The following is a 19,312-nucleotide window of genomic DNA, read 5'->3' as shown; positions in this document are numbered from 1 at the left end:
TGTGAGGTGTGTTTCCCTGGGGAGAATTTTCGGAGCCACCACTAAAAATTCCCGTCTCTTTTAGCTACCCTCCATACCCTCCAGTGATAGGATTCTGGTTGATTTATATGGGGAGGGGTGACTCTTCAGGTTAGGTATTATATGGTGTTTTACACAGTATAGAGGTACCCAGCATCTCTTTTCTATTGCAGAGGTTTTGTCTTGGCTTTTTTGTATAAATCATATATTTAGGAATAACTTTTTAATTTTAAACTTTTAACAGAGAGAAGGAGCAAGAAAAGGAAGAACAGTTAATGGAAGACAAGAGAAGAAAGAAAGAGGATAAGAAAAAGAAGGAATCTACTCAGAAGGTAAGCCAGGTATTTGTTTGATCATACTTTGTAAGGTCATCCATTTAAAATAGTTGACCAGTGAGAATCAGGCACTATGATTACTGCAACTACTATATTCTCACCCACCCACTCCAGCGATGCTGCTTGTACATCTCAGCTCATCTTCTGTATTTTCTAGTTAGAATCCTATTCCTTTAAAGCTAGAAGAGGATTTATCTTGAGATTTGTGTGCAGTCATCTCAGCCATGCCATATTAAACATACATCAGTGTTGATCAAGCTGTAAAAGCAGCTGGTTCCCTCTGTGTCGTTTATAACTTGGGTGCTTGTCTGGCAATGATTGCTGCTTTCTCAGACATGCAGGTGAGTAGCAAATTATAAGATTGCATTAAAGAAATCTATTTATGGATCCGAGAAGTGTTCCCAGGATGTATTTTACATCGGTAAGTGCGAGACTCTTTGTGCTTCTTTTAGCTTTCTTACTTGAGCGCATGAATTGAAACTGTTTGGAGTGGTTCCCAAACTCCTGTGGCTGAGGTCCTGGGATTATTGACTCATACATTGCCTTCATTAAAGCACATGCAGGAACAGTGTTTTGTCTACAGCCCATGTTTGGGGAGGGGATTATTTTAATTTTTACACTTGTACCCCACATTTAAGAACATAGGGAGAGCCTTCTGGATCAGACTAGTGGCCCATATAGACCAGCATCCTGTTCTCACAGTGGCCAACTCAATGCCTGTGGGTCCAATGGCATTCTCCCCCCTTATGCTTCCCCAAACTGGTAGTCAGAGGCTTGCTGCCCCCACCAGTGGAGACAGAACATAATAGTCATCTTTTCATCACTGCCTCCTATGAGAGCAGATTCTATGGCTTAACTATGCACTTGTGAACAAGTGCTGTCTTATTTCCAGCATTTGACTCCAATGCATGTTCACAAGTTCTAGTGTTATGAAGGGGGGGGGGGTTTCTATATCTACTTTCTCTGCACCGTGTATAATTTTATATACCTTTAAACAAAAAGATCCAAAATGTTGTAACCTTTCTTTATAGTAGAGGGGCCCTTTCCTGAACCCTTTGCAATTCTATAATACATTTTTTGAGGTGAAATGACCCAGAATGGTACACAATACAGTGGTACCTCGGGTTACAAATGCTTCGCGTTTCAAACACTTTGGGTTACAAACTCCGCTAACCCGGAAGTGTAGTTCCTTGGGTTGAGAACTTTGCCTCAGGATGAGAACGGAAATCGCGCACCGGCAGCAGCGGGAGACCCCATTAGCAAATGCGTGCCTCAGGTTAAGAATGGTTTCGGGTTAAGAACGGACCTCCGGAACGAATTAAGTTCGTAACCCAAGGTACCACTGTATTCCAAGTGCAGTTACACTATAGATTTGGATAATGGTATTATGATATTGACATTTTTGTTTTCAACCACTTTTCTGATGATTCCTAGCATAGAATTAACCGTTTTCACAGCTAGCACACACAGAGTTAGCTTCTTCATCGAGTTCTCCATTATGACCCATAGGTCTTGTTTCTGATCAGTCACCAACACTGCATGAACATACATGTGAAATTCATATATATATATATTTGCCTCAATTTGCCCCACTTTACACTTGCTTACATTGAAACGTATTTGCCATTTTACTGCCCATTCACCCAGTTTGGCGATCACTTTTGGAGCTCTTCACAATCCTTTTAGTTTTAATCACCTTGAACAATTTAGTATCACCAGCAAAAATTATTACCTCACTGCTTGTCCCTAATTGTAGACCAGGCATCCCCAAACTGCGGCCCTCCAGATGTTTTGGCCTACAACTCCCATGATCCCTAGCTAACAGGACCAGTGGTCGGGGAAGATGGGAATTGTAGTCCAAAACATCTGGAGGGCCGAAGTTTGGGGATGCCTGCTGTACTATGATCAAGTTAAAAAACACCTGTCTCAGTACTTATTCTTGGAGGACTCGGTTTTCCACATTTCCATCTTTCTGCTTCATGTTCATGATTGCTGAACGTACCTGAAAGTATTAGTGAAGTACTTTGTCAAAAGCCTTTTGAAAGTCAAAGTTTATAATGTCAGCTGGATCACCCTATCTATATACTAGTTAACAGTCTCAAATAACTATAAAAGGTTAGCGTGATGGAAGTTAACTTTGCATAAGCCATGCTGAGCCAGCAATTTCAGAAAGATTCTAGGGCACTTTCTTCCAAGGAGCTCAAGGTGACATACACACTCTCCCCCCCCCCCCCGCCTTTATTTTATCCTTACATTAACCCTGTGAGGTAAGTTAGGCTGGCCCAACATGATTTAGTGAACTTCATGGATGAGTGGGGATTTGAATACTCTAGTCACTCCCCCATGCTGTATTATTACTATTACTGTTTAAATTTGTATAGTATACGGTCCTTCATCTGAAGATCACAGGGGGCTTCATAACATAAAAATGCAAAATGAGAACACAAAATACATAAAAACCAAACAAACCAGTAATTCCAAAGACACATTTAAAAGGCCATAGAATGTTTAATCAGCCAGGGGGCTGGTTTTAGAGAAACATTTTCACCTGGCGCCTAAAGATGTGTAATGAAGGCACCAGGTGAGTTTCCCTGGGGACCATATTCCACAAATGGGAAGCCACCTTAGAAAAGACCCATTCTCGTGTTGCTACCCTCCAGACCTCTTCTGGAGGGGGCACGCAAAAAAAGGGCCTTAGATGATGTATCTCTTTAAGCAACAGCATCTAAAAATTGTTGAGGCTTTTTCTCCTCTTGTTGGTCTGCTTCCCCAGGACCTGATATGTCAGAACAATAGAATCTTCAGCCTTAGAAAAGCACTCATAAAGATTTGTTGTGGCTAACAATGTATATTTGAACAGGGCCCCTCAAGTTCAGATGAGCAAAGACCTTTTAAAGTAAAAATTGAAGGCTTTTTGACATCCTTTTATGTTGCTCTTTCTGGTTTATTGTACAAAAAACTAGCTCTTAATTCCTCAGACCTATTAAATGTGAAGTTTAACTTAGGCAGGAATATTCAATACTGCCTGAAAAACCACCCATCTTTTTGATCTAGATCTTCTTGATGAGCCAGGAGAGACAGAACATCGATTTAGCACCAACCCATTCTCTTTGAGATGACTGCAGAGACAGGAGGTGATTTCTAAGCACTGTCACCTGGAGGCACAGGCGGGGCAGGGTGTTCCATTATAGTGTAATAACAAACCACCTTTTTTGCTGCTCACTGGCCTTCTACATCAGTGCTTTATACTGTGGCTCTTTACAGATATCAGCTTGCTGGTCCATAGGTACACTACTCCATGTATGCAGTGTTGAAAATGGGCTATAGAAGCTTCAAACCATTATTGCGTATTTATCACATGGTACCTTAAGTCTTCAGAGATAACAGATCGGAATCAGAGCTTCCATTATGGCAGCTGTCAAAGGCATCTTAAGTCATAGAAGTAATAGAAACTTTTCAGTAACTTAGTGAGTCACTTTCCTGAGTGTCTTGGTGGTACTGGATCATTCCCCCCACCCCTACTCCCAATCCTATGAAAATACAACACAGAGGATATAGTTACTGATTCTGTTGTCAGCCTTAGGAAATGGCATCTTGATTCTTTTTAGCTGGATTCCTACGTAACATCTTTATGTTAGACCTTCTTCGCCAACCGAGTTTGCGCAGCGAATGGGGCAATGGAATAAAAGCTTGCCCGCAATATCTTTGCTTATCTTTATTTTAAAATAATAAACAGCTGCAAAATACCCCTTCTCACCACCTTTCCTCAACAGTCCTCAACAGCATTCCTTAACAGTATTCTATAACAGTATTCCTTAACAGTACACACTACAACATTTAATCAACTTAAGTACAGTTTTCAAAATAATCAATTACCCTATCACTTCGCTGCATTCGGTGCAGTAGGTAAAGTCCTGCTAATTAAATTGTTAACATACCTCAGGTGTGCTGAATTGTCAAAAACTCACAGATGTGCTGCCATGCATGTTATAATTACAAACACACCTGAGTAGCACCATTGACCACATCGATATTAAGAAAACCCAACACTTTAGCCCTTGTGGATCCACATTATAGTTCTAGTCTGTCATCCTGTCTTCATTTATGATTAGCCAAACGCTTCTAGGAACCCACAAGCAGGGCATAAAGGCATAAGACTTCCCTCCTTCACCCCCCCACCCCCCCTGATTTTCAGGGTCATGCTGCCTTTGAGCTTGTGAGACAGGGCCAGTCTGGGGAGATCAGGATGGTTCCTCCTCCAGGGAGCATCTTAAAGCATCCTGCTTAACCCACCAGAGGGGAGGACCCTTCGTCTTGAGCTATTTGAGGTGCGATGACTGAAACCTGTGTGTTCTCTTCAATACTTGTGCTCAAATTGGCCTCTCAAAGGGTTTTTGTTTCTGGATTTGGATCTCATGTCTTCTTGCAACCTTTTAGGGCCTGCTTCTTGAATGGTAAATAAACAGGAAGCACTCATTAAAAAAACTGGGTCCTATAGCGAGTGATCTTTTGCTAACTCTTTTAAGCCCCATTACTAACATAAATCAGGCAAAGTTGTTTGTGGGCAGTCCTGTATCAAATGATAAGGTGAATTAGAATCATAGAATCGGAAGAGACTACAAGGGCCATCCAGTCCAACCCCCTGCCAAGCAGGAAACACCATCAAAGCATTCTTGACATATGCCTGTCAAGCCTCTGCTTAAAGACCTCCAAAGAAGGAGACTCCACTACACTCCTTGGTAGCAAATTCCACTGCCGAACAGCTCTTACTGTCAGGAAGCTTCCAGGTATGTAGGTCCCAGAAGGGGATGCCCCCAAGGGACAGAATTGCCCTTGTTGCTGGAGAAAGCTTCCCCGCTGTGTCCTAAACCCAGCCCCATTCACAAGAAGCACAGCGGCCATCCAGGACACAAAACCCCTTCTCTGAACGGTGATTAAGCATCCAAGCTTTCCGAGAGGTTTGCAAACTACAGTGGTACCTTCGTTCTCAAACTTTATCCATTCTGGAAGTCCTCTCATAAACCGAAGTGTTTCAAAACCAAGGCACGCTTTCCCATAGAAAGTAATGCAAAAGGGATTAATCCGTTCCAGACTTTTAAAAGTGACTGCTAAAACAGCCATTTAACATGAATTTTACTATCTAATGAGACCACTGAACCATAAAATGAAAGCAATAAACAATGTATTGCAGTAGTTGAACTGGGCTCCAAACAGTCACAAAACAAAACAAAAAAGAGCCCCAAAAACAAAAACGCAGAATAGCAAAAACACTGTCGGAGGAAGAGGGGTGCGTGGGGGGCGCACCGCCCCTGGCAGCGTGATCCTGGTGGGGTGCCATTGCAGTCTCTTCCCCCCCCCCTGCACTGGGTGCCATGCCCCCAGCACACCACGCCCCAGGACACGCACCAGCCACGCCCACGCCTGCTCTCCGCCCCCAGTGCCAGAGCATGAAACTCCGCCACTGTTTGCATGTGTGTTTATTGTACAAGAGAGATTTGGCTAGGTTGGTGCAAAGAAAAAACTCACATTGTAGGTACTATACTGCAACACTACACCAACCACAATTATTTTAAAACTCAACATTTTTTTACTTTATTGTGTAAAAGTGTTCTTTACCAAAAGGTTCCAAGTTTATATAAATGTGTATAATAATACAGTTTTAAGGAAACTTCCTAGTCGTAGAAATCTTGAATAATTGTATTCAGAGTCTTGTTTTCTAAGCATTTTATTCACATTGGTTTGACGTACTGAAAAGCTTTTAGTGGCATTTCGTTTACCCTAGTGAAACTTTCAGCACAGTTTGTACCTGCAACATTTGTTGAGTTGTTGGAAATCTAATAGACTTCCGGTGAGCCGCAACGATAGGAAAGAAGCGCGGAATAGCTCTCAGGGGAATTCCGAGTGACATGGTTTTTTTTTAGAGGTTCCACAAAGGCTCTGTGGACCTTGAAACCTCAAGGAGATTACCTTGAAGGACGTGGCACCCAGCGGCGCCCTTGCGTGCTCTCCTGCTCCCCGGGTTTTTTCTATAAATCCGGAGATGGGATCGAGCTGCAGGCGCAAAGGGAGAGCACCACTAACTCTGCATTGCGCAGCCTCTGGCTTCTGATGAAAGCTGCAAGCTTCCAAGAAAAGAAACTGATTTTGGCTTAAAATTGGATATATTCATCCACTAAATATTGGTGAAAATTTGGAAAAGATCCGGACAGCTGAGGGGCGAAAAATGAGTCTGTCCCGGCATCGGTGAGAAAGATGTTGCAGGAAAGAAAGTTGCAGGAATGAAGACGGAAGTGAACAACCCTGCTGAGTGAGTTTAAAACTGAAAATCCTCAGATACTTTGTATAAAATGCTGAGGCAGGGACTAATTTTGTGGAGAAATTTTGTTACTTTTGTGTGGTAAGAGTTAAAGAGCGCACATACTTACCTGAATAGCAGCAGCTTGTATATACTGTATCCCAAGGGAATACATTTTTTTTGCATACCTTCAACTGTACATAGATACGCGTCATTTCCAATGCTATACATGTCATGTTCAATGCTATATAAGTCACTTACATTTATAATCATATTGTACTACTTTGGCTATGTGTTTAATAAAATGTTAAATTCTTGCATTGCGAAAAACAATGATTATGGTGAAAAGTGAAAAACATGAATTGCAAAAAACCAACCTAGAGCTTAGAGAACAAAACCGACTTCAGATATGAAATCAGCACGTTGAAATTAGGTTAGAACAACTGCAGGTTGTTTATGTATCCATTGTTATTTATGTATGCAACAACTGTGGCAGGAATATTATTAGCCCCAAAGTGGAAAATACAGGAATTACCATCATTGGAAGAGTGGCAGACGAAGATGATGGACTATGCGGAACTGGCAAAACTGACCTGCAGCGTCCGAAACCAGGACAAATTAAAATTCCAAAGAGACTGGAGTAAATTCATTGACTATATAAATAATAACTGTAGAAGCTTGAAGACACTAGCGGGATTGAAATAAGTCCTATTACGTGGACTTGATTTAATAAGACGAAACTGTGAGGTATAGACTGGAAAAGGGAAAACTAGATGGCGGGAGGAAGGGAAGTGTGAGGGGCAAGGGATATCGCGAAGCCCCTCCCCTCCTGAGTTCCAGCCCAGACCCGAGCGAGGCTGAAAAGAAGGAAAGCTCCAGCTCAAGTGGGGAAACAGGAAGTGGGTTCCAAGGCTCTGGCAGGGAAAGAGAGCCATCGTCCCAGGTGGGACAGGAAGGGGAAAGGAAGGGGGGCAGGCCAGTCCCCCCAACTCCGGAACTTCGCAAAAGGCGTCGGGGGAAGAGGATGGGTCTCCCCAAGTTATTATGCTGGCGCAAAACGCGCCAAAAGCCACTTGGAGGTTCTGATTCAAGCTGAACAGATGTGTCTTTGTAAATACCACTGCCATTAGCACTGTAAATACTCAGCACCAATAAAACCATAAAATGCAGAGCTGTGTAGAGTCGTTACTCTGAAGTAGCCTTCTCCAGCCACCGTGACAGGAAGTCATAAGCTCGGCAGAGCAGAGGGGAATGAGATTGATTGATACATGTTGGAATTTATTGTTTTTTGTTTAAAGTGAAATTTTAATAAAAAATATTTTTAAAAAAAGGAAATATAATAGTGCTAGAATTCCATTTTTTTTTCACTTGTGACCATTCAGTGTTGGAAAGTCATGGTGTATATGCTACATTGAGGTACCAACATTGAGGTGTTGCCTTGTATAAGAATCTGCATCCTTGCTCATGTTTACTTGCTTGAAAGTTGTTAAAGCAGTGGTTCTTCAGATAATCTATTCCTGGGAAGAAAATAGGCTTGTGCTTTAAGATGCTCTGTTTCTTAGAACAGGGGAGGTGGGTGGTGCTGTGATTTAAACCACTGAGTCTCTTGGACTTGCCAATCGGAAGGTCAGCTGTTCAAATCTGCGTGCTGGGGTGAGCTTTGTCCCAGCTTCTGCCAACCTAGCAGTTCAAAAGCACACCAGTGCAAGTAGATAAATAGGTACCGCTGCAGAAGGAGGTAAATGGCGTTTCCGTGTGCTCTGGCTTCTGTCACTGTGTTCCATTGCGCCAGAAGCGGTTTAGTCATGATGGCCACATGACCCGGAAAGCTGTCTGTGGACAAACACCCGCTTCCTCGGCCTGAAGTGAGATGAGCGCTGCACCCCATAGTTGCCTTTGACTGGACTTAACCATCCAGAGGTCCTTTACCTTTACCCTTACCTATTAGAGTCCTGTTGAGCAAACACTTCAGTTGTTAGACAAAGTAAATTTTCTTGTCTATCTTGTGTCAAATATTCTTGATATATTACATTAGTATCAGGTAAGGTAGCCGTGTTGGTCTGCTGTGGTTGAAACAAAATAACTTGGTTGGTCTCTAAGGGGCTACTGGAAGGAATTTTTTTATTTTGTTACATTAGTAATAGTTTTCTTTTATCTGCTTACTTGCAAAATGAAAGAAATGCCTAGATATTTGAAAAGGAGGAAGAATCTTTGGCTAAACAAAATGTATAAATACTGAAAAAGACAAGTTGTTTGACCATCTTAATATTTGTACATGCCTAAACAGGTTACGTTTCAAAATATGGATAATCTCACCTTTAACACAGGCTTAACCTAAGGTAAAGGTAAAGGGACCCCTGACCATTAGGTCCAATTGTGACCGACTCTGGGGTTGCGGCGTTCATCTTGCTCTATTGGCCAAGGGAGCCGGCGTACAGCTTCCGGGTCATGTGGCCAGCATGACTAAGCCGCTTCTGGTGAACCAGAGCAGCACACGGAAATGCCGTTTACCTTCCCGCCGGAGCGGTACCTATTTATCTACTTGCACTTTGAAGTGCTTTTGAACTGCTTGGTTGGCAGGAACTGGGACCGAGCAACGGGAGCTCACCCCATTGCGGGGATTCGAACTGCCAACTTTCCAATCAGCAAGCCCTAGACTCTGTGGTTTAACCCACAACGCCACCCGCGTCCCAGGCTTAACTTAGTTAACATTAATAAGGCTGTTTTTATTTATTCTTCTCATTTCACTTACAGGTCACAGATCAAAAAACCAAAGGTAAAAGGCTTTTAATTTTTCTAAAACTTACAATAAGTTTTTTTGCTCTTTGAGCAGATTGTTTTAAGAAAGAAGTAGAAAATAAAGTTCTTCTACCCTTATTTGCTTCATAGGATCAGGGCATGAAATATGAAATATATTTTAATGCTAAAATGGTTTTTCATAAATAATGTTAAATATAGCCTTTCATATTGTTCAGCTTGCAAAACAATTCAGAACACTAATTTACATGTTTTGTTGCAGTGCCCGAAGCGACGAAACCAAGTTTAAGCCAACCAGTGACCGCCAGCCCAATTGGCAGCTCTCCATCGCCACCAGTCAATGGTGGCAACAATGCCAAAAGGGTGGCAGTGCCGAACGGTCAACCGCCAAGCGCCGCCCGCTACATGCCTCGGGAGGTGCCGCCGCGATTCCGTTGCCAGCAGGACCACAAAGTGTTACTGAAACGTGGGCAGCCCCCTCCGCCATCTTGTATGCTCCTTGGGAGTGGAGTAGGGCCATCTCCTTCTCCAGCACCTGGAGTAAATCCAAACAACGCACAACTAGTAACAACAGGAGTGCTGCTGCCATGTGACAGTGGGACTGCAACAGGTAGGAAAGCTTTTGTTATTTCCCTTTGGATTTGAGTTCTACATTATGTGATCATAAACGTTTGTTTTCTTGCCAAATATCTTCAAGAAAAGGCTAAGGAGTAAACCCTACACAAATCCAGAGTGGAGTTCCTAAGACTGTTGAATGGTGCCTAGTAAGTCTCCTTCTGGCAACTCCTGCAGCCATGCTGGTGCCAAATGTATTGCTCTGCTTTCCCTTAGGCCACATCAGCAAGGCTGAGGGTGGGGGGTATTGTTGTCTGGGCAGCCCAGGACCTCCATACACACTGCCCAGATTTGCGCCCCAGGGAGGTCACTTCAGTGCTGATAATGCAGCACTGCTGCATTATCTTGACCCCCAGAGGCACACTCCATTGTTTGTTGAGACAGCCGGGTGCCAACAACAACAATATCCTCCTGCATTGTTTCAAGACAGTTTTTGATTGGGTATAGATAGGGAGGTAGCCCATCTTAAAAAGTGATGTTGTAGGAATAGAAAAAGGGAAATTAAAATCATTAAAGTCTGGGCACCTTCCTTATATGTGGATAATCTAATGAATTTGGAGCATTTTGCTTTTCAAAGAAAGAAAATTAAGGCAAGTATTACAATTTTTACAAAACGATGAACAGTGCTAAATAAGTAGAAAGTGATTTTTCTTTAATTATAATGGAACTTTGCTTCTCCTGATTAAAATTGGTTACCAGTACATTTAGGTCTGACAAAAGGAGGTACTTCAAAATAGAACATGCAATTAATTAGCATGGAATTCACAACTACAGTCATACCTCATGTTGCGTATGCTTCAGGTTGCATCTTTTCAGCTTGCGAACACAGCAACCCCAGAAGTGTTTACTTCCGGGTTTCGCCGCATGCGCAGAAGCGCTCTATCACGCTTCGGCAGAAGCGCCGCTCTGGTTGCGGACTTTTCGGGGTGCGAACGGCATCCCGGAACAGATCGTGCCCGCAACCAGAGGTACCACTGTACAAGATGCTAGGTTAGATAACTTTTTTAATGAATAGATTCATGGAGTTCAGGTCTCAACAGCTGGTAGCCATGATAGCAAAAAGAAAAAGAAAAACAAGTTCACAGTCTGCCTTAAATATATTTTTATAATATTTTGTTTAAACTAAAAAGCATTAGTAGAATTAAAATCTATACACATTAAAGATCACATACAATAAAAACATCACAGCACTAGCCCTTTCCTTAAAAGTAAGTGGCACTAATAAAGAAGAAAGTTCCAAAGGGCGGATTGCAGCAAGCTGCTGATTCTGAAGGTTCATCCTATCTGTACTTAAAAACAGTCATAAAACAGGAAGAAAGATAAGAAAATAATAGAAAGCCTAAAAGAATGAATTATATAAATATATCTTCCGTATTTCTACCAAGCCTACCAAATATTCATGCATGTTGCCAAATAAATGTAGTGGGACTGTGTCAGCCGTTAGGTTGTTTAGTCATATAAATCACAAACAGCCCCCAAGCAGAAGCAGAGTCAGTTTTTCAGAAATGCACATGACTTTTAAAATAATAAGGTGCACTCTTCCACCTTAAATATTGGATACTAGGAATAAACAAGGAAAGAGGAGCATGTTTGCCCTTTGCTTCCCAGAGATAACTAGCTAGTTCTTTGGACACAGAAAGCTGGATGAGATATATATATTGGTTCTAGAAGGCAATTATTATACTGCTTTCAGATATCTATGGTAAACCTGGTTTTTTATTGCCCTTTTACCTTGCATGCTCAAGACTTGATATGGGCTGAAATTTCTCCCCAGAAGGTACCAAGTGAAGGTACCCAGAAGGTACCAAGGTACCAGATCCCCAGTGTGTTTAAAGGGTAACTGAAAATGTAAATGTTTTAAGGATTATTATTTTTATCTGCAAAAGATGTTATCTTTGGAGAACTCTAAACTAGTACTTTTATTTTGGTTTTTTCATCTAATTTGCACATCTCACAAGCTAACCTTGAAAGTTAGTTGGTGCAATTGATAATGGCCCAGTTATCAATTTGCATGACTAGGGGGTATTTTATTTGGCCTCATATGGTACTCTTCCTTACTGAGTATGACACATAATGCATGCAAAATTAAATGTGACATTCTTAAGAACATTAAAGTAGCCCTTCTTGATCTAGCCAAGGTCCATCTAGTTCAGCATTGGACTAGCCCCATGCCTCTGGAAAACCTAGAAGCAGGCCTGAAGACTTCCTATTGTCTGTCATTATCATTTGGAATTCAAAGCCATACTGTCTCTGAACATCCAGTTGCTATTTAGGCCATGAATTTATTAAATCCTTTTAAAAAGTCATCTCAGTTAGTGGGCATCATAGATTTTGTGATTGTGAATGTCATACTTTAAAGTATAAATGATGGCTTGTAATATTTTAAAATTCAGAATAGTACAAATAACTGGTATGTGCTGTTTGTCATTCTCCATGTGTTTATATATAATTGTGAATAAGTTTCATTCTTTTAGATTCAACAACTGGAGGTGGTGCTTCTTCAAATTATGCAAATTCCACTTGGGGTCCTGGAGCCTCCTCCAACAGCACCAATGCCAACCCAACTCACGTCTGGGACGCGGTGATTGTAGACAGGTCTGACATGGAAGAGTGGCCTTGTATTGCCAGCAAAGATACTGAGTCTTCTTCCGAAAACACCACAGACAACAACAGTGCCTCGAACCCTGGCTTGGAGAAGAGCACTCTGCCAGGAAGCACCAATAGTAACAAAGGAAAAGGAAAAAACCAGTGCCAGTCTGGAAGCTCTGGTAACGAATGTAATCTTGGGGCCTGGAAATCTGACCCTAAAGGTAAATCTGTTCAATCTTCCAATCCTGCAGCAGAGAGTAATAGTGGTCTAGCAAGCTGGAGGAACTTGAGTGGGCAGGACAGAATTGGCCCCAGTTCTGGCTTCAGCAATTTCAACCCAAATAGCAACCCATCTGCTTGGCCAGCACTGATTCAGGAGGGCAATTCAAGGAAAGGGACTTCAGAATCTGATAATGGTGGTTCCAATGCACAGATTAGTACAGCAGGTCAGACATCTAGGGAACAGCAGTCAAAGATGGAAAATGCGGGTGTTAACTTTGTCTCTGGCAGAGAACAGGCTCAAATTCACAACACTGATGGACCAAAAAATGGAAACACTAACTCCTTGAACTTAAGTTCACCAAACCCAATGGAGAATAAGGGAATGTCCTTTGAAATGGGCTTTGGGAACCCCTCCAGGAACACTGATGCCCCTTCACAAAGCACTGGAGAGAGAAAGACTGGGAGTGTTGGGTCTTGGGGTACAGTTAGGGGGCCTTCTGGAATGGACAGTGTCTCTGGTCAAAGCAATTCTGGAAATCATGGGAACAATGGAAAGGATAGGGAGGACTCGTGGAAGGGAGCTTCTGTTCAAAAATCGAATGGGTCACGAAATGATTCTTGGGATAACAGTAACAGGTCTACGGGTGATGGGTCTTGGACCATTGGCCCTCAACACTCTAGTGAAAACAAATGGAGTGAAGGGAACAAAATGACATCAGGGGTGTCTCAGGGAGAATGGAAACAGCCGTCTGGGTCTGATGAATTGAAGATTGGAGAATGGAGTGGTCCAAACCAACCAAATTCTAGCACTGGAGCATGGGACAATCAAAAGGGCCACCCCCTTCCTGAAAACCAAGGCAATTCCCAGGCTCCCTGTTGGGGCAGATCTTCCAGCTCTACAGGAAGTGAGGTTGGAGGTCAGAGCACTGGAAGCAACCATAAAGCAGGAAGTAGTGACAGTCACAATTCTGGACGTCGATCATATAGGCCTACACATCCTGATTGCCAAGCAGTCTTGCAAACTTTGTTGAGCAGGACTGATTTGGATCCCCGAGTGCTTTCAAATACTGGCTGGGGTCAAACTCAAATCAAGCAAGATACTGTTTGGGACATAGAAGAGATGCCAAGGGCAGAGGGAAAGACTGATAAAGGAACTGAGGGGTGGGAGAGTTCTGCCATTCAGACAAAGAGCTCAGGGGGCTGGGGAGATGCACCCAGCCAAAGCAATCAAATCAAGTCTGGATGGGGTGAACTCTCTACTCCGACAGAGTGGAAGGAGCCCAAAAACACTGGAGGATGGAATGATTTCAAGAACAATTGTTCTAATTGGGGAGGAGGAAGACCAGAAGAAAAGGTGACAACATCTTGGAATGAGAATTCCAACAAAGATCCAGGGTGGAATGGACGGCCACCTAATCAAGGGTGGTCTTCTGGAAAGAATGGCTGGGGAGAGGAAGTTGACCAAACAAAAAATAGTAACTGGGAAAGTTCAGGAAACAAGTCGATGTCAGGCTGGGGTGAAGCTGGTCAAAATGAGATTGGGACTTGGGGTAATGGTGCAAATACAAACTGTTCCTCAAAAGGAGGGTGGGATAATAATAAAAGAACTCCAGCATGGAATGATTCTGGTAGACAAGCCAATTCCTGGAATAATCAGCAACAGCAACACCATCCACAGTCAGAAGCACCTGGCTCCTGGGGCCCACCACCACCACAGCCTCCAGGAAATGGGAGGCCACCCAATCCTAACTGGAACAGTGGGCCACAGCCAACTGCCTCAAAGGATGAGGAACCCAGTGGCTGGGAAGAACCATCCCCCCAATCAATTAGTCGAAAAATGGATATTGATGATGGCACTTCAGCATGGGGAGATCCCAGCAGTTACAACTACAAGAATGTGAACCTGTGGGACAAGAACTCACAAGGTGGGCAAGCTTCACGAGAACAGAATATGCCAACTCCAAGGCCCAGCAAAGTAGCACCCTCAGGTATTCCTTTTATTTGCCTTCTTCATTGTAATGCAAACTAGTAAATGCAGATCTAAATATGGTGAGAGGATACCTGCATTCTGTAGCTAGGTCTGTGTCATTTGAAATTTTGGAGACACAACTTCATATATCAAAGAGGTGTCTGTTTAATTATGGCTTCATGTGAAATGTTCACTGTTCACAAGTAAGGCTGTTTGCTGTGTCAGGAAACTGGGAGAGGGGAGCCCCAATGTGTTTAACTTGTGAAAGGGGGGATAGTGTTAACACAGAACAATCTGCAGCCAGTGTTGCTTGAAACGTAACCTGTATGTCAACACAAGGATCCCATCCATGTGCAGTCTTGACCCTATTACTTAAGCTAAATATATGTGTATATGTGCAAATATACATGCTGAAGCAAGCCCTAAAAGGGTGTTTTTGCAAGCTACCAGCATACTGTCACTACAATTTTGAATTAAAATTTGAATCTCGCTATTTGTTATTGTGAAGGGGATCTGTGAACAGTAGAAGGCTTCTACAGGGTGAGTCCTTTAAAAGAGGCCCCGTGGATACAGAGTGCACATGTTCCACGGGGCCTCTTTTAAAAGACTCACCCTGTATATGTGTATTTCCTGCTGAACCAGGAACTTTGTGCATGATTCCCATAGCTGGATCCCATTGTTTAACCTCCAGGACCACATGTACTATTTTAGTGCTGAATTGGGGCCTCATCCTGATGACTGTCTTGGGGAATGGTGGTGAAGGTTCTGTGGGTATTGAATTCAGCTCTCTTATCCAGCTGGTGATTGGTGCTTTCAAAGCTGACTGGCATATGCAGTCTGTTGCTGTACACTATTATCTTTGGATTGTGGGTAAGGGGACTTGTCTCTCAAGATGCATCATTACCAGTAATGGTGGTTTTTGTGAGTCAGTTTGCATCTTTGTTTCTTCAGTAGAAATATATAGCTTCATCTACAGGCAGCATTGGGCCTGCAGTTAATTTAAAGTAGGGGTAGGGAATCTTTGGCCTGCATGCCAAATTTGACTTGCCCTATCTCTCCATTTGGCCCACGAGGATGTTTTATCCAAGCCATACCCAACCACCCCAACAGTGGGGCAGATAATTATGGGACTTTGTCAGAGGGCGCTGTTGCAAAGTGCTTGGGAAGTGCCAAACACAGAGAGTACAAAACTCTTCACACAGCACTTCCAAAACATTCAACGATCACCTGGTTATGACATCAGATGATTTACCAGTGGATGGTGTTGCTTACCTGTCAAAGTTGGAATTGGGGGAGATCAAGATTTGGCCTGCCAGGTCAAACGTATTCCCTACCTTTGTTTTAAAATAACAAATAGGATTAGTTAATTATTCAAATTATCCAATTTTTCTTGAATTGCTTTGCTTTCCCTAGAAGTGACAATGTAATTCAGCAGCATTTTGTAAAAAGCCTTTTTTTTAATGCAGCAAAGCACCCAGGCCCCCTTCTGTGTTGGGGAGGGTGATGTGCATCGAAAAATCAAAGGGAGTGCTTATCCTTCCTTGCTAATCCCCTCCCCTCCCCCAGTTTCTCTCCCTTTCAACTACTGCAGACCCATGTTTTTCTAGCAAACTGCAGATGTCTGCATATACAGTTTGTTACATTGTAATGTAACATGATTTTCCTCTTATATTACCATTTTTCTGACCTCATTCAGGTATATTTTTAAAACATTTGCTTAAAGCCTTTCTTTGCCTTAGCATATAGAACATCTAATTATTGACAGAGCTGGTTTTGCTGATAAGGATCAGACTCTCATTTTAGTACAATAATGTTACATTATCACACTGTTTGTGTGTGTGTTTTACACTAAGAATCATGTGGTGTAAGAGTCAGAACAAACACTAAAGTATAACAGAATGGGGTCAGCAGTATAGAAATATGTAGATTTTTTTCAGTTGATGCTGTGCTAAATGTCAGAAAGCAACTTCAATTCATTAAAAGTGCATAATGAAAACTCTTTCTGTATGAAGTCTGGAACAAAAGCACACCTCCTGCTCCAGATAATGGTACAGCTGCTTGGGGTGAACCAAATGAAACCAGCCCTGGATGGGGTGAAGCTGATGATACAGGGGCTTCTACAGGTTGGGGAAATGGACCCTCCACTGCACCAAATGCCATAAAACCTAGTGAGTACTTGCCAGTTGCCATTTCTGTAACAATTTTATGTACTTTTAGATTTTTTTTTTTTAAAAAAAGGTTTCTGAAGGAGGGTATGGAGCTGCGCCCATGTCTGGTGTTTATTTCAGCCCTAGCATGCTAATAGAGGAAATTTTTACACAGCTGATTGGATTAGTACTATATCTTGGGCAAAGATGGCATGGTAGGCAAGGAAGCAATGGAGGGACCCCCACCCTTTGTCAATCTAACACAAGGTAATTAGTCACTAATTGAAACTCCCTGGTCCCTTGTAAGGTAGATAACAGAGGCAAGGTAAAATGTCAGTATTCATCAGGGTGGACTAGGCTGTTTGTGTCATTAAATGGTCAAGAAGCATGTAGTGCAGGGGTGGGAATCCCTGGTCCTCCAGATGTCAGTTAGACTCCCATCAGCCCCAGCCATCATGATGACTAACAGTCAGTGATGATGGGAGTTGTAGTTTAGCAGTATCTGGAGGATCACAGATTCCCCATCTCCGATGTAGGCACTCTATTCTTCTGCTGTGAATCTTATGTGTGTTTGATAATAATTACCATTCCGATATAACAGAGAGTCTAATATACTTATTCCATGTTAATGCTTTTATCTGCCTGGTCAGATTATTGAAAATAGCACAGTAATAATTCTGTTGGAGGCTTATGTGGTTAGGAATTGGGAAATGGCAGTAATCCAGGTGTATCTCGTCTAAACCAAAGCAACTACTTCGGATTACCGTAGTGGCCTGAGTATAAGCCTCACTTTTCCCCCAAATTCCGACTGTGAAAAGTTAAAGTGTGGCTTATATTTGCAACCTTACAGTATGCAGCCAGGAGCATGGGGCAAAGCGCGCCAGGAGCTCGACAAAGCAGCACCTGCCCTGTGCATAGTCCCGCATCCTCTCCCCCAACGCAGTGTGGCTCCCCCCCCTAAGTATGCAACCAAGAGCAGTGAGGAATGGAGCGGCTTATATTTGGGTATCCCCCCCCACCCCATTATAAAGGTGTGACTTATTTTGGGTGCAGCTTATATTTGGGGCAATACGGTAGTTATTAATATAGGTGGCTGCACTCCTACTAATTTATAGTGTACAGTACAAGTATAAAATTATTTACTACACTAGAATTACTGGGTTGAATTCAACGTAGCACTAAGACGATCGTTCCATCAGCACAATCATTTTTGCTTGCCTGAAGGAACTATCTCCCCTCCATGCTCAGTGTTCTGGGGTTTCGCCCAACCCTCCAGAGGCGGAATTGAAGGAGGCACGGGGGAGGAGATGGTGGTGAAAGGCCCTTTGCACTAGCAAGAGTCCTTGTGCTGGCTTCTGCTAGCATGGTGGGGTACTTGAAACCTATCATTCTAATGCACTTTGTCAGTGACCTTAGTGTACCAGCATTAGGGTAGGGGTAAAAGATATTCAGATTCTTTCATTAGCAAACCAATTGCAGAAAACTCATTCGGTTTAGAGTTTATACATTTACTTAGCAGGAGGAGTGCTTGGATGTTTTCTACTATCTTAGGTAAAAGTTCTATCTGAACAGTGGTAAGTCAGATTGAAACATGATTGACTATCTTCTTCCTTCAGTTCTAAAACTCCATGCTCTTCAGCAACTAAAACTACAATCTTAACCCCAGGGAGAAACCCCTGTTGAATTAAATGGGACCTTTAGGCAGCTAGAATTGCTGTCTAAATATGCTTTTCTACAAAATAGATAAACAGGAAGCCGTATTGGTTGCTAGAACAAAGTTTTCAAAGTTTTCAACAAAAGACAGATCTCACTAAAACAGAGTCTAAAGGCTATATTGTTAAATGTGAGGAAGTGAGGGGATCACGACAGCTACCCCTTTATGGTTTCTGGAAAATTAATGCCCTCAGTGGTCAGAAGTTACAAATTTTATTTTTTGTGCGCACACACACACACACACACACACACATACATACACATATATATTCAAGGGCATCTTACAGGATTTTGAAGCCTCATTAGTGCATTAATTGGAACACAAAAGTTTAAGCTTTAAGACAAGTGTAGTATAAAATAAATCTCTAGTGGTGTGTAGTATAAAATAAATTTCTAGTGGAGTGTAGTATAAAATAAATCTCTAGTGTATGAAATTATTAATACAGTAATACTATTGGGGTTTTTTAAAAGTTACAGTGCCAGTATCATACTTCTGTGCTTGCATGACATTAAGCAGAATTAGACTGCAAATTAGCCATTACCTAGTAGTAAGGGCAGTTTTCTAGTGCAGATGCAGGCAACATGGTGCTGTTCAGATATTGTTGGACTTCCCCAGCAGTATCTGGAGGGAACCATGTTGTTCACCCCTGTT

The 19,312-nt window shown here is 42.4% G+C and overlaps 1 protein-coding gene across 17 annotated transcripts in view; it reads left to right on the top strand.

Annotated features, from left to right (window-relative positions):
• The window catches only part of TNRC6B (trinucleotide repeat containing adaptor 6B), a 110,464-nt gene that overhangs the window by 52,697 nt on the left and 38,455 nt on the right, over window positions 1–19,312 (top strand). For 14 of the 17 annotated variants that reach the window (XM_035128448.2, XM_060279801.1, XM_035128452.2 and 11 more), the window contains 5 exons: window positions 263–350; window positions 9,403–9,424; window positions 9,668–10,015; window positions 12,495–14,819; window positions 16,813–16,968. In XM_035128448.2, the coding sequence (XP_034984339.2) occupies window positions 263–350; window positions 9,403–9,424; window positions 9,668–10,015; window positions 12,495–14,819; window positions 16,813–16,968 (2,939 nt within the window). Of the gene's footprint in view, window positions 1–262; window positions 351–3,407; window positions 3,488–9,402; window positions 9,425–9,667; window positions 10,016–12,494; window positions 14,820–16,812; window positions 16,969–19,312 lie in introns of those variants that run through there. The other 3 variants (XM_060279807.1, XM_060279803.1, XM_035128461.2) reach the window with 2 other exon arrangements.

Source organism: Zootoca vivipara, chromosome 10 (genome assembly GCF_963506605.1).
Source record: "Zootoca vivipara chromosome 10, rZooViv1.1, whole genome shotgun sequence".
Taxonomy (NCBI): Eukaryota; Metazoa; Chordata; class Lepidosauria; order Squamata; family Lacertidae; genus Zootoca; species Zootoca vivipara.
This window is presented reverse-complemented; position numbering and strand designations above follow the sequence as displayed.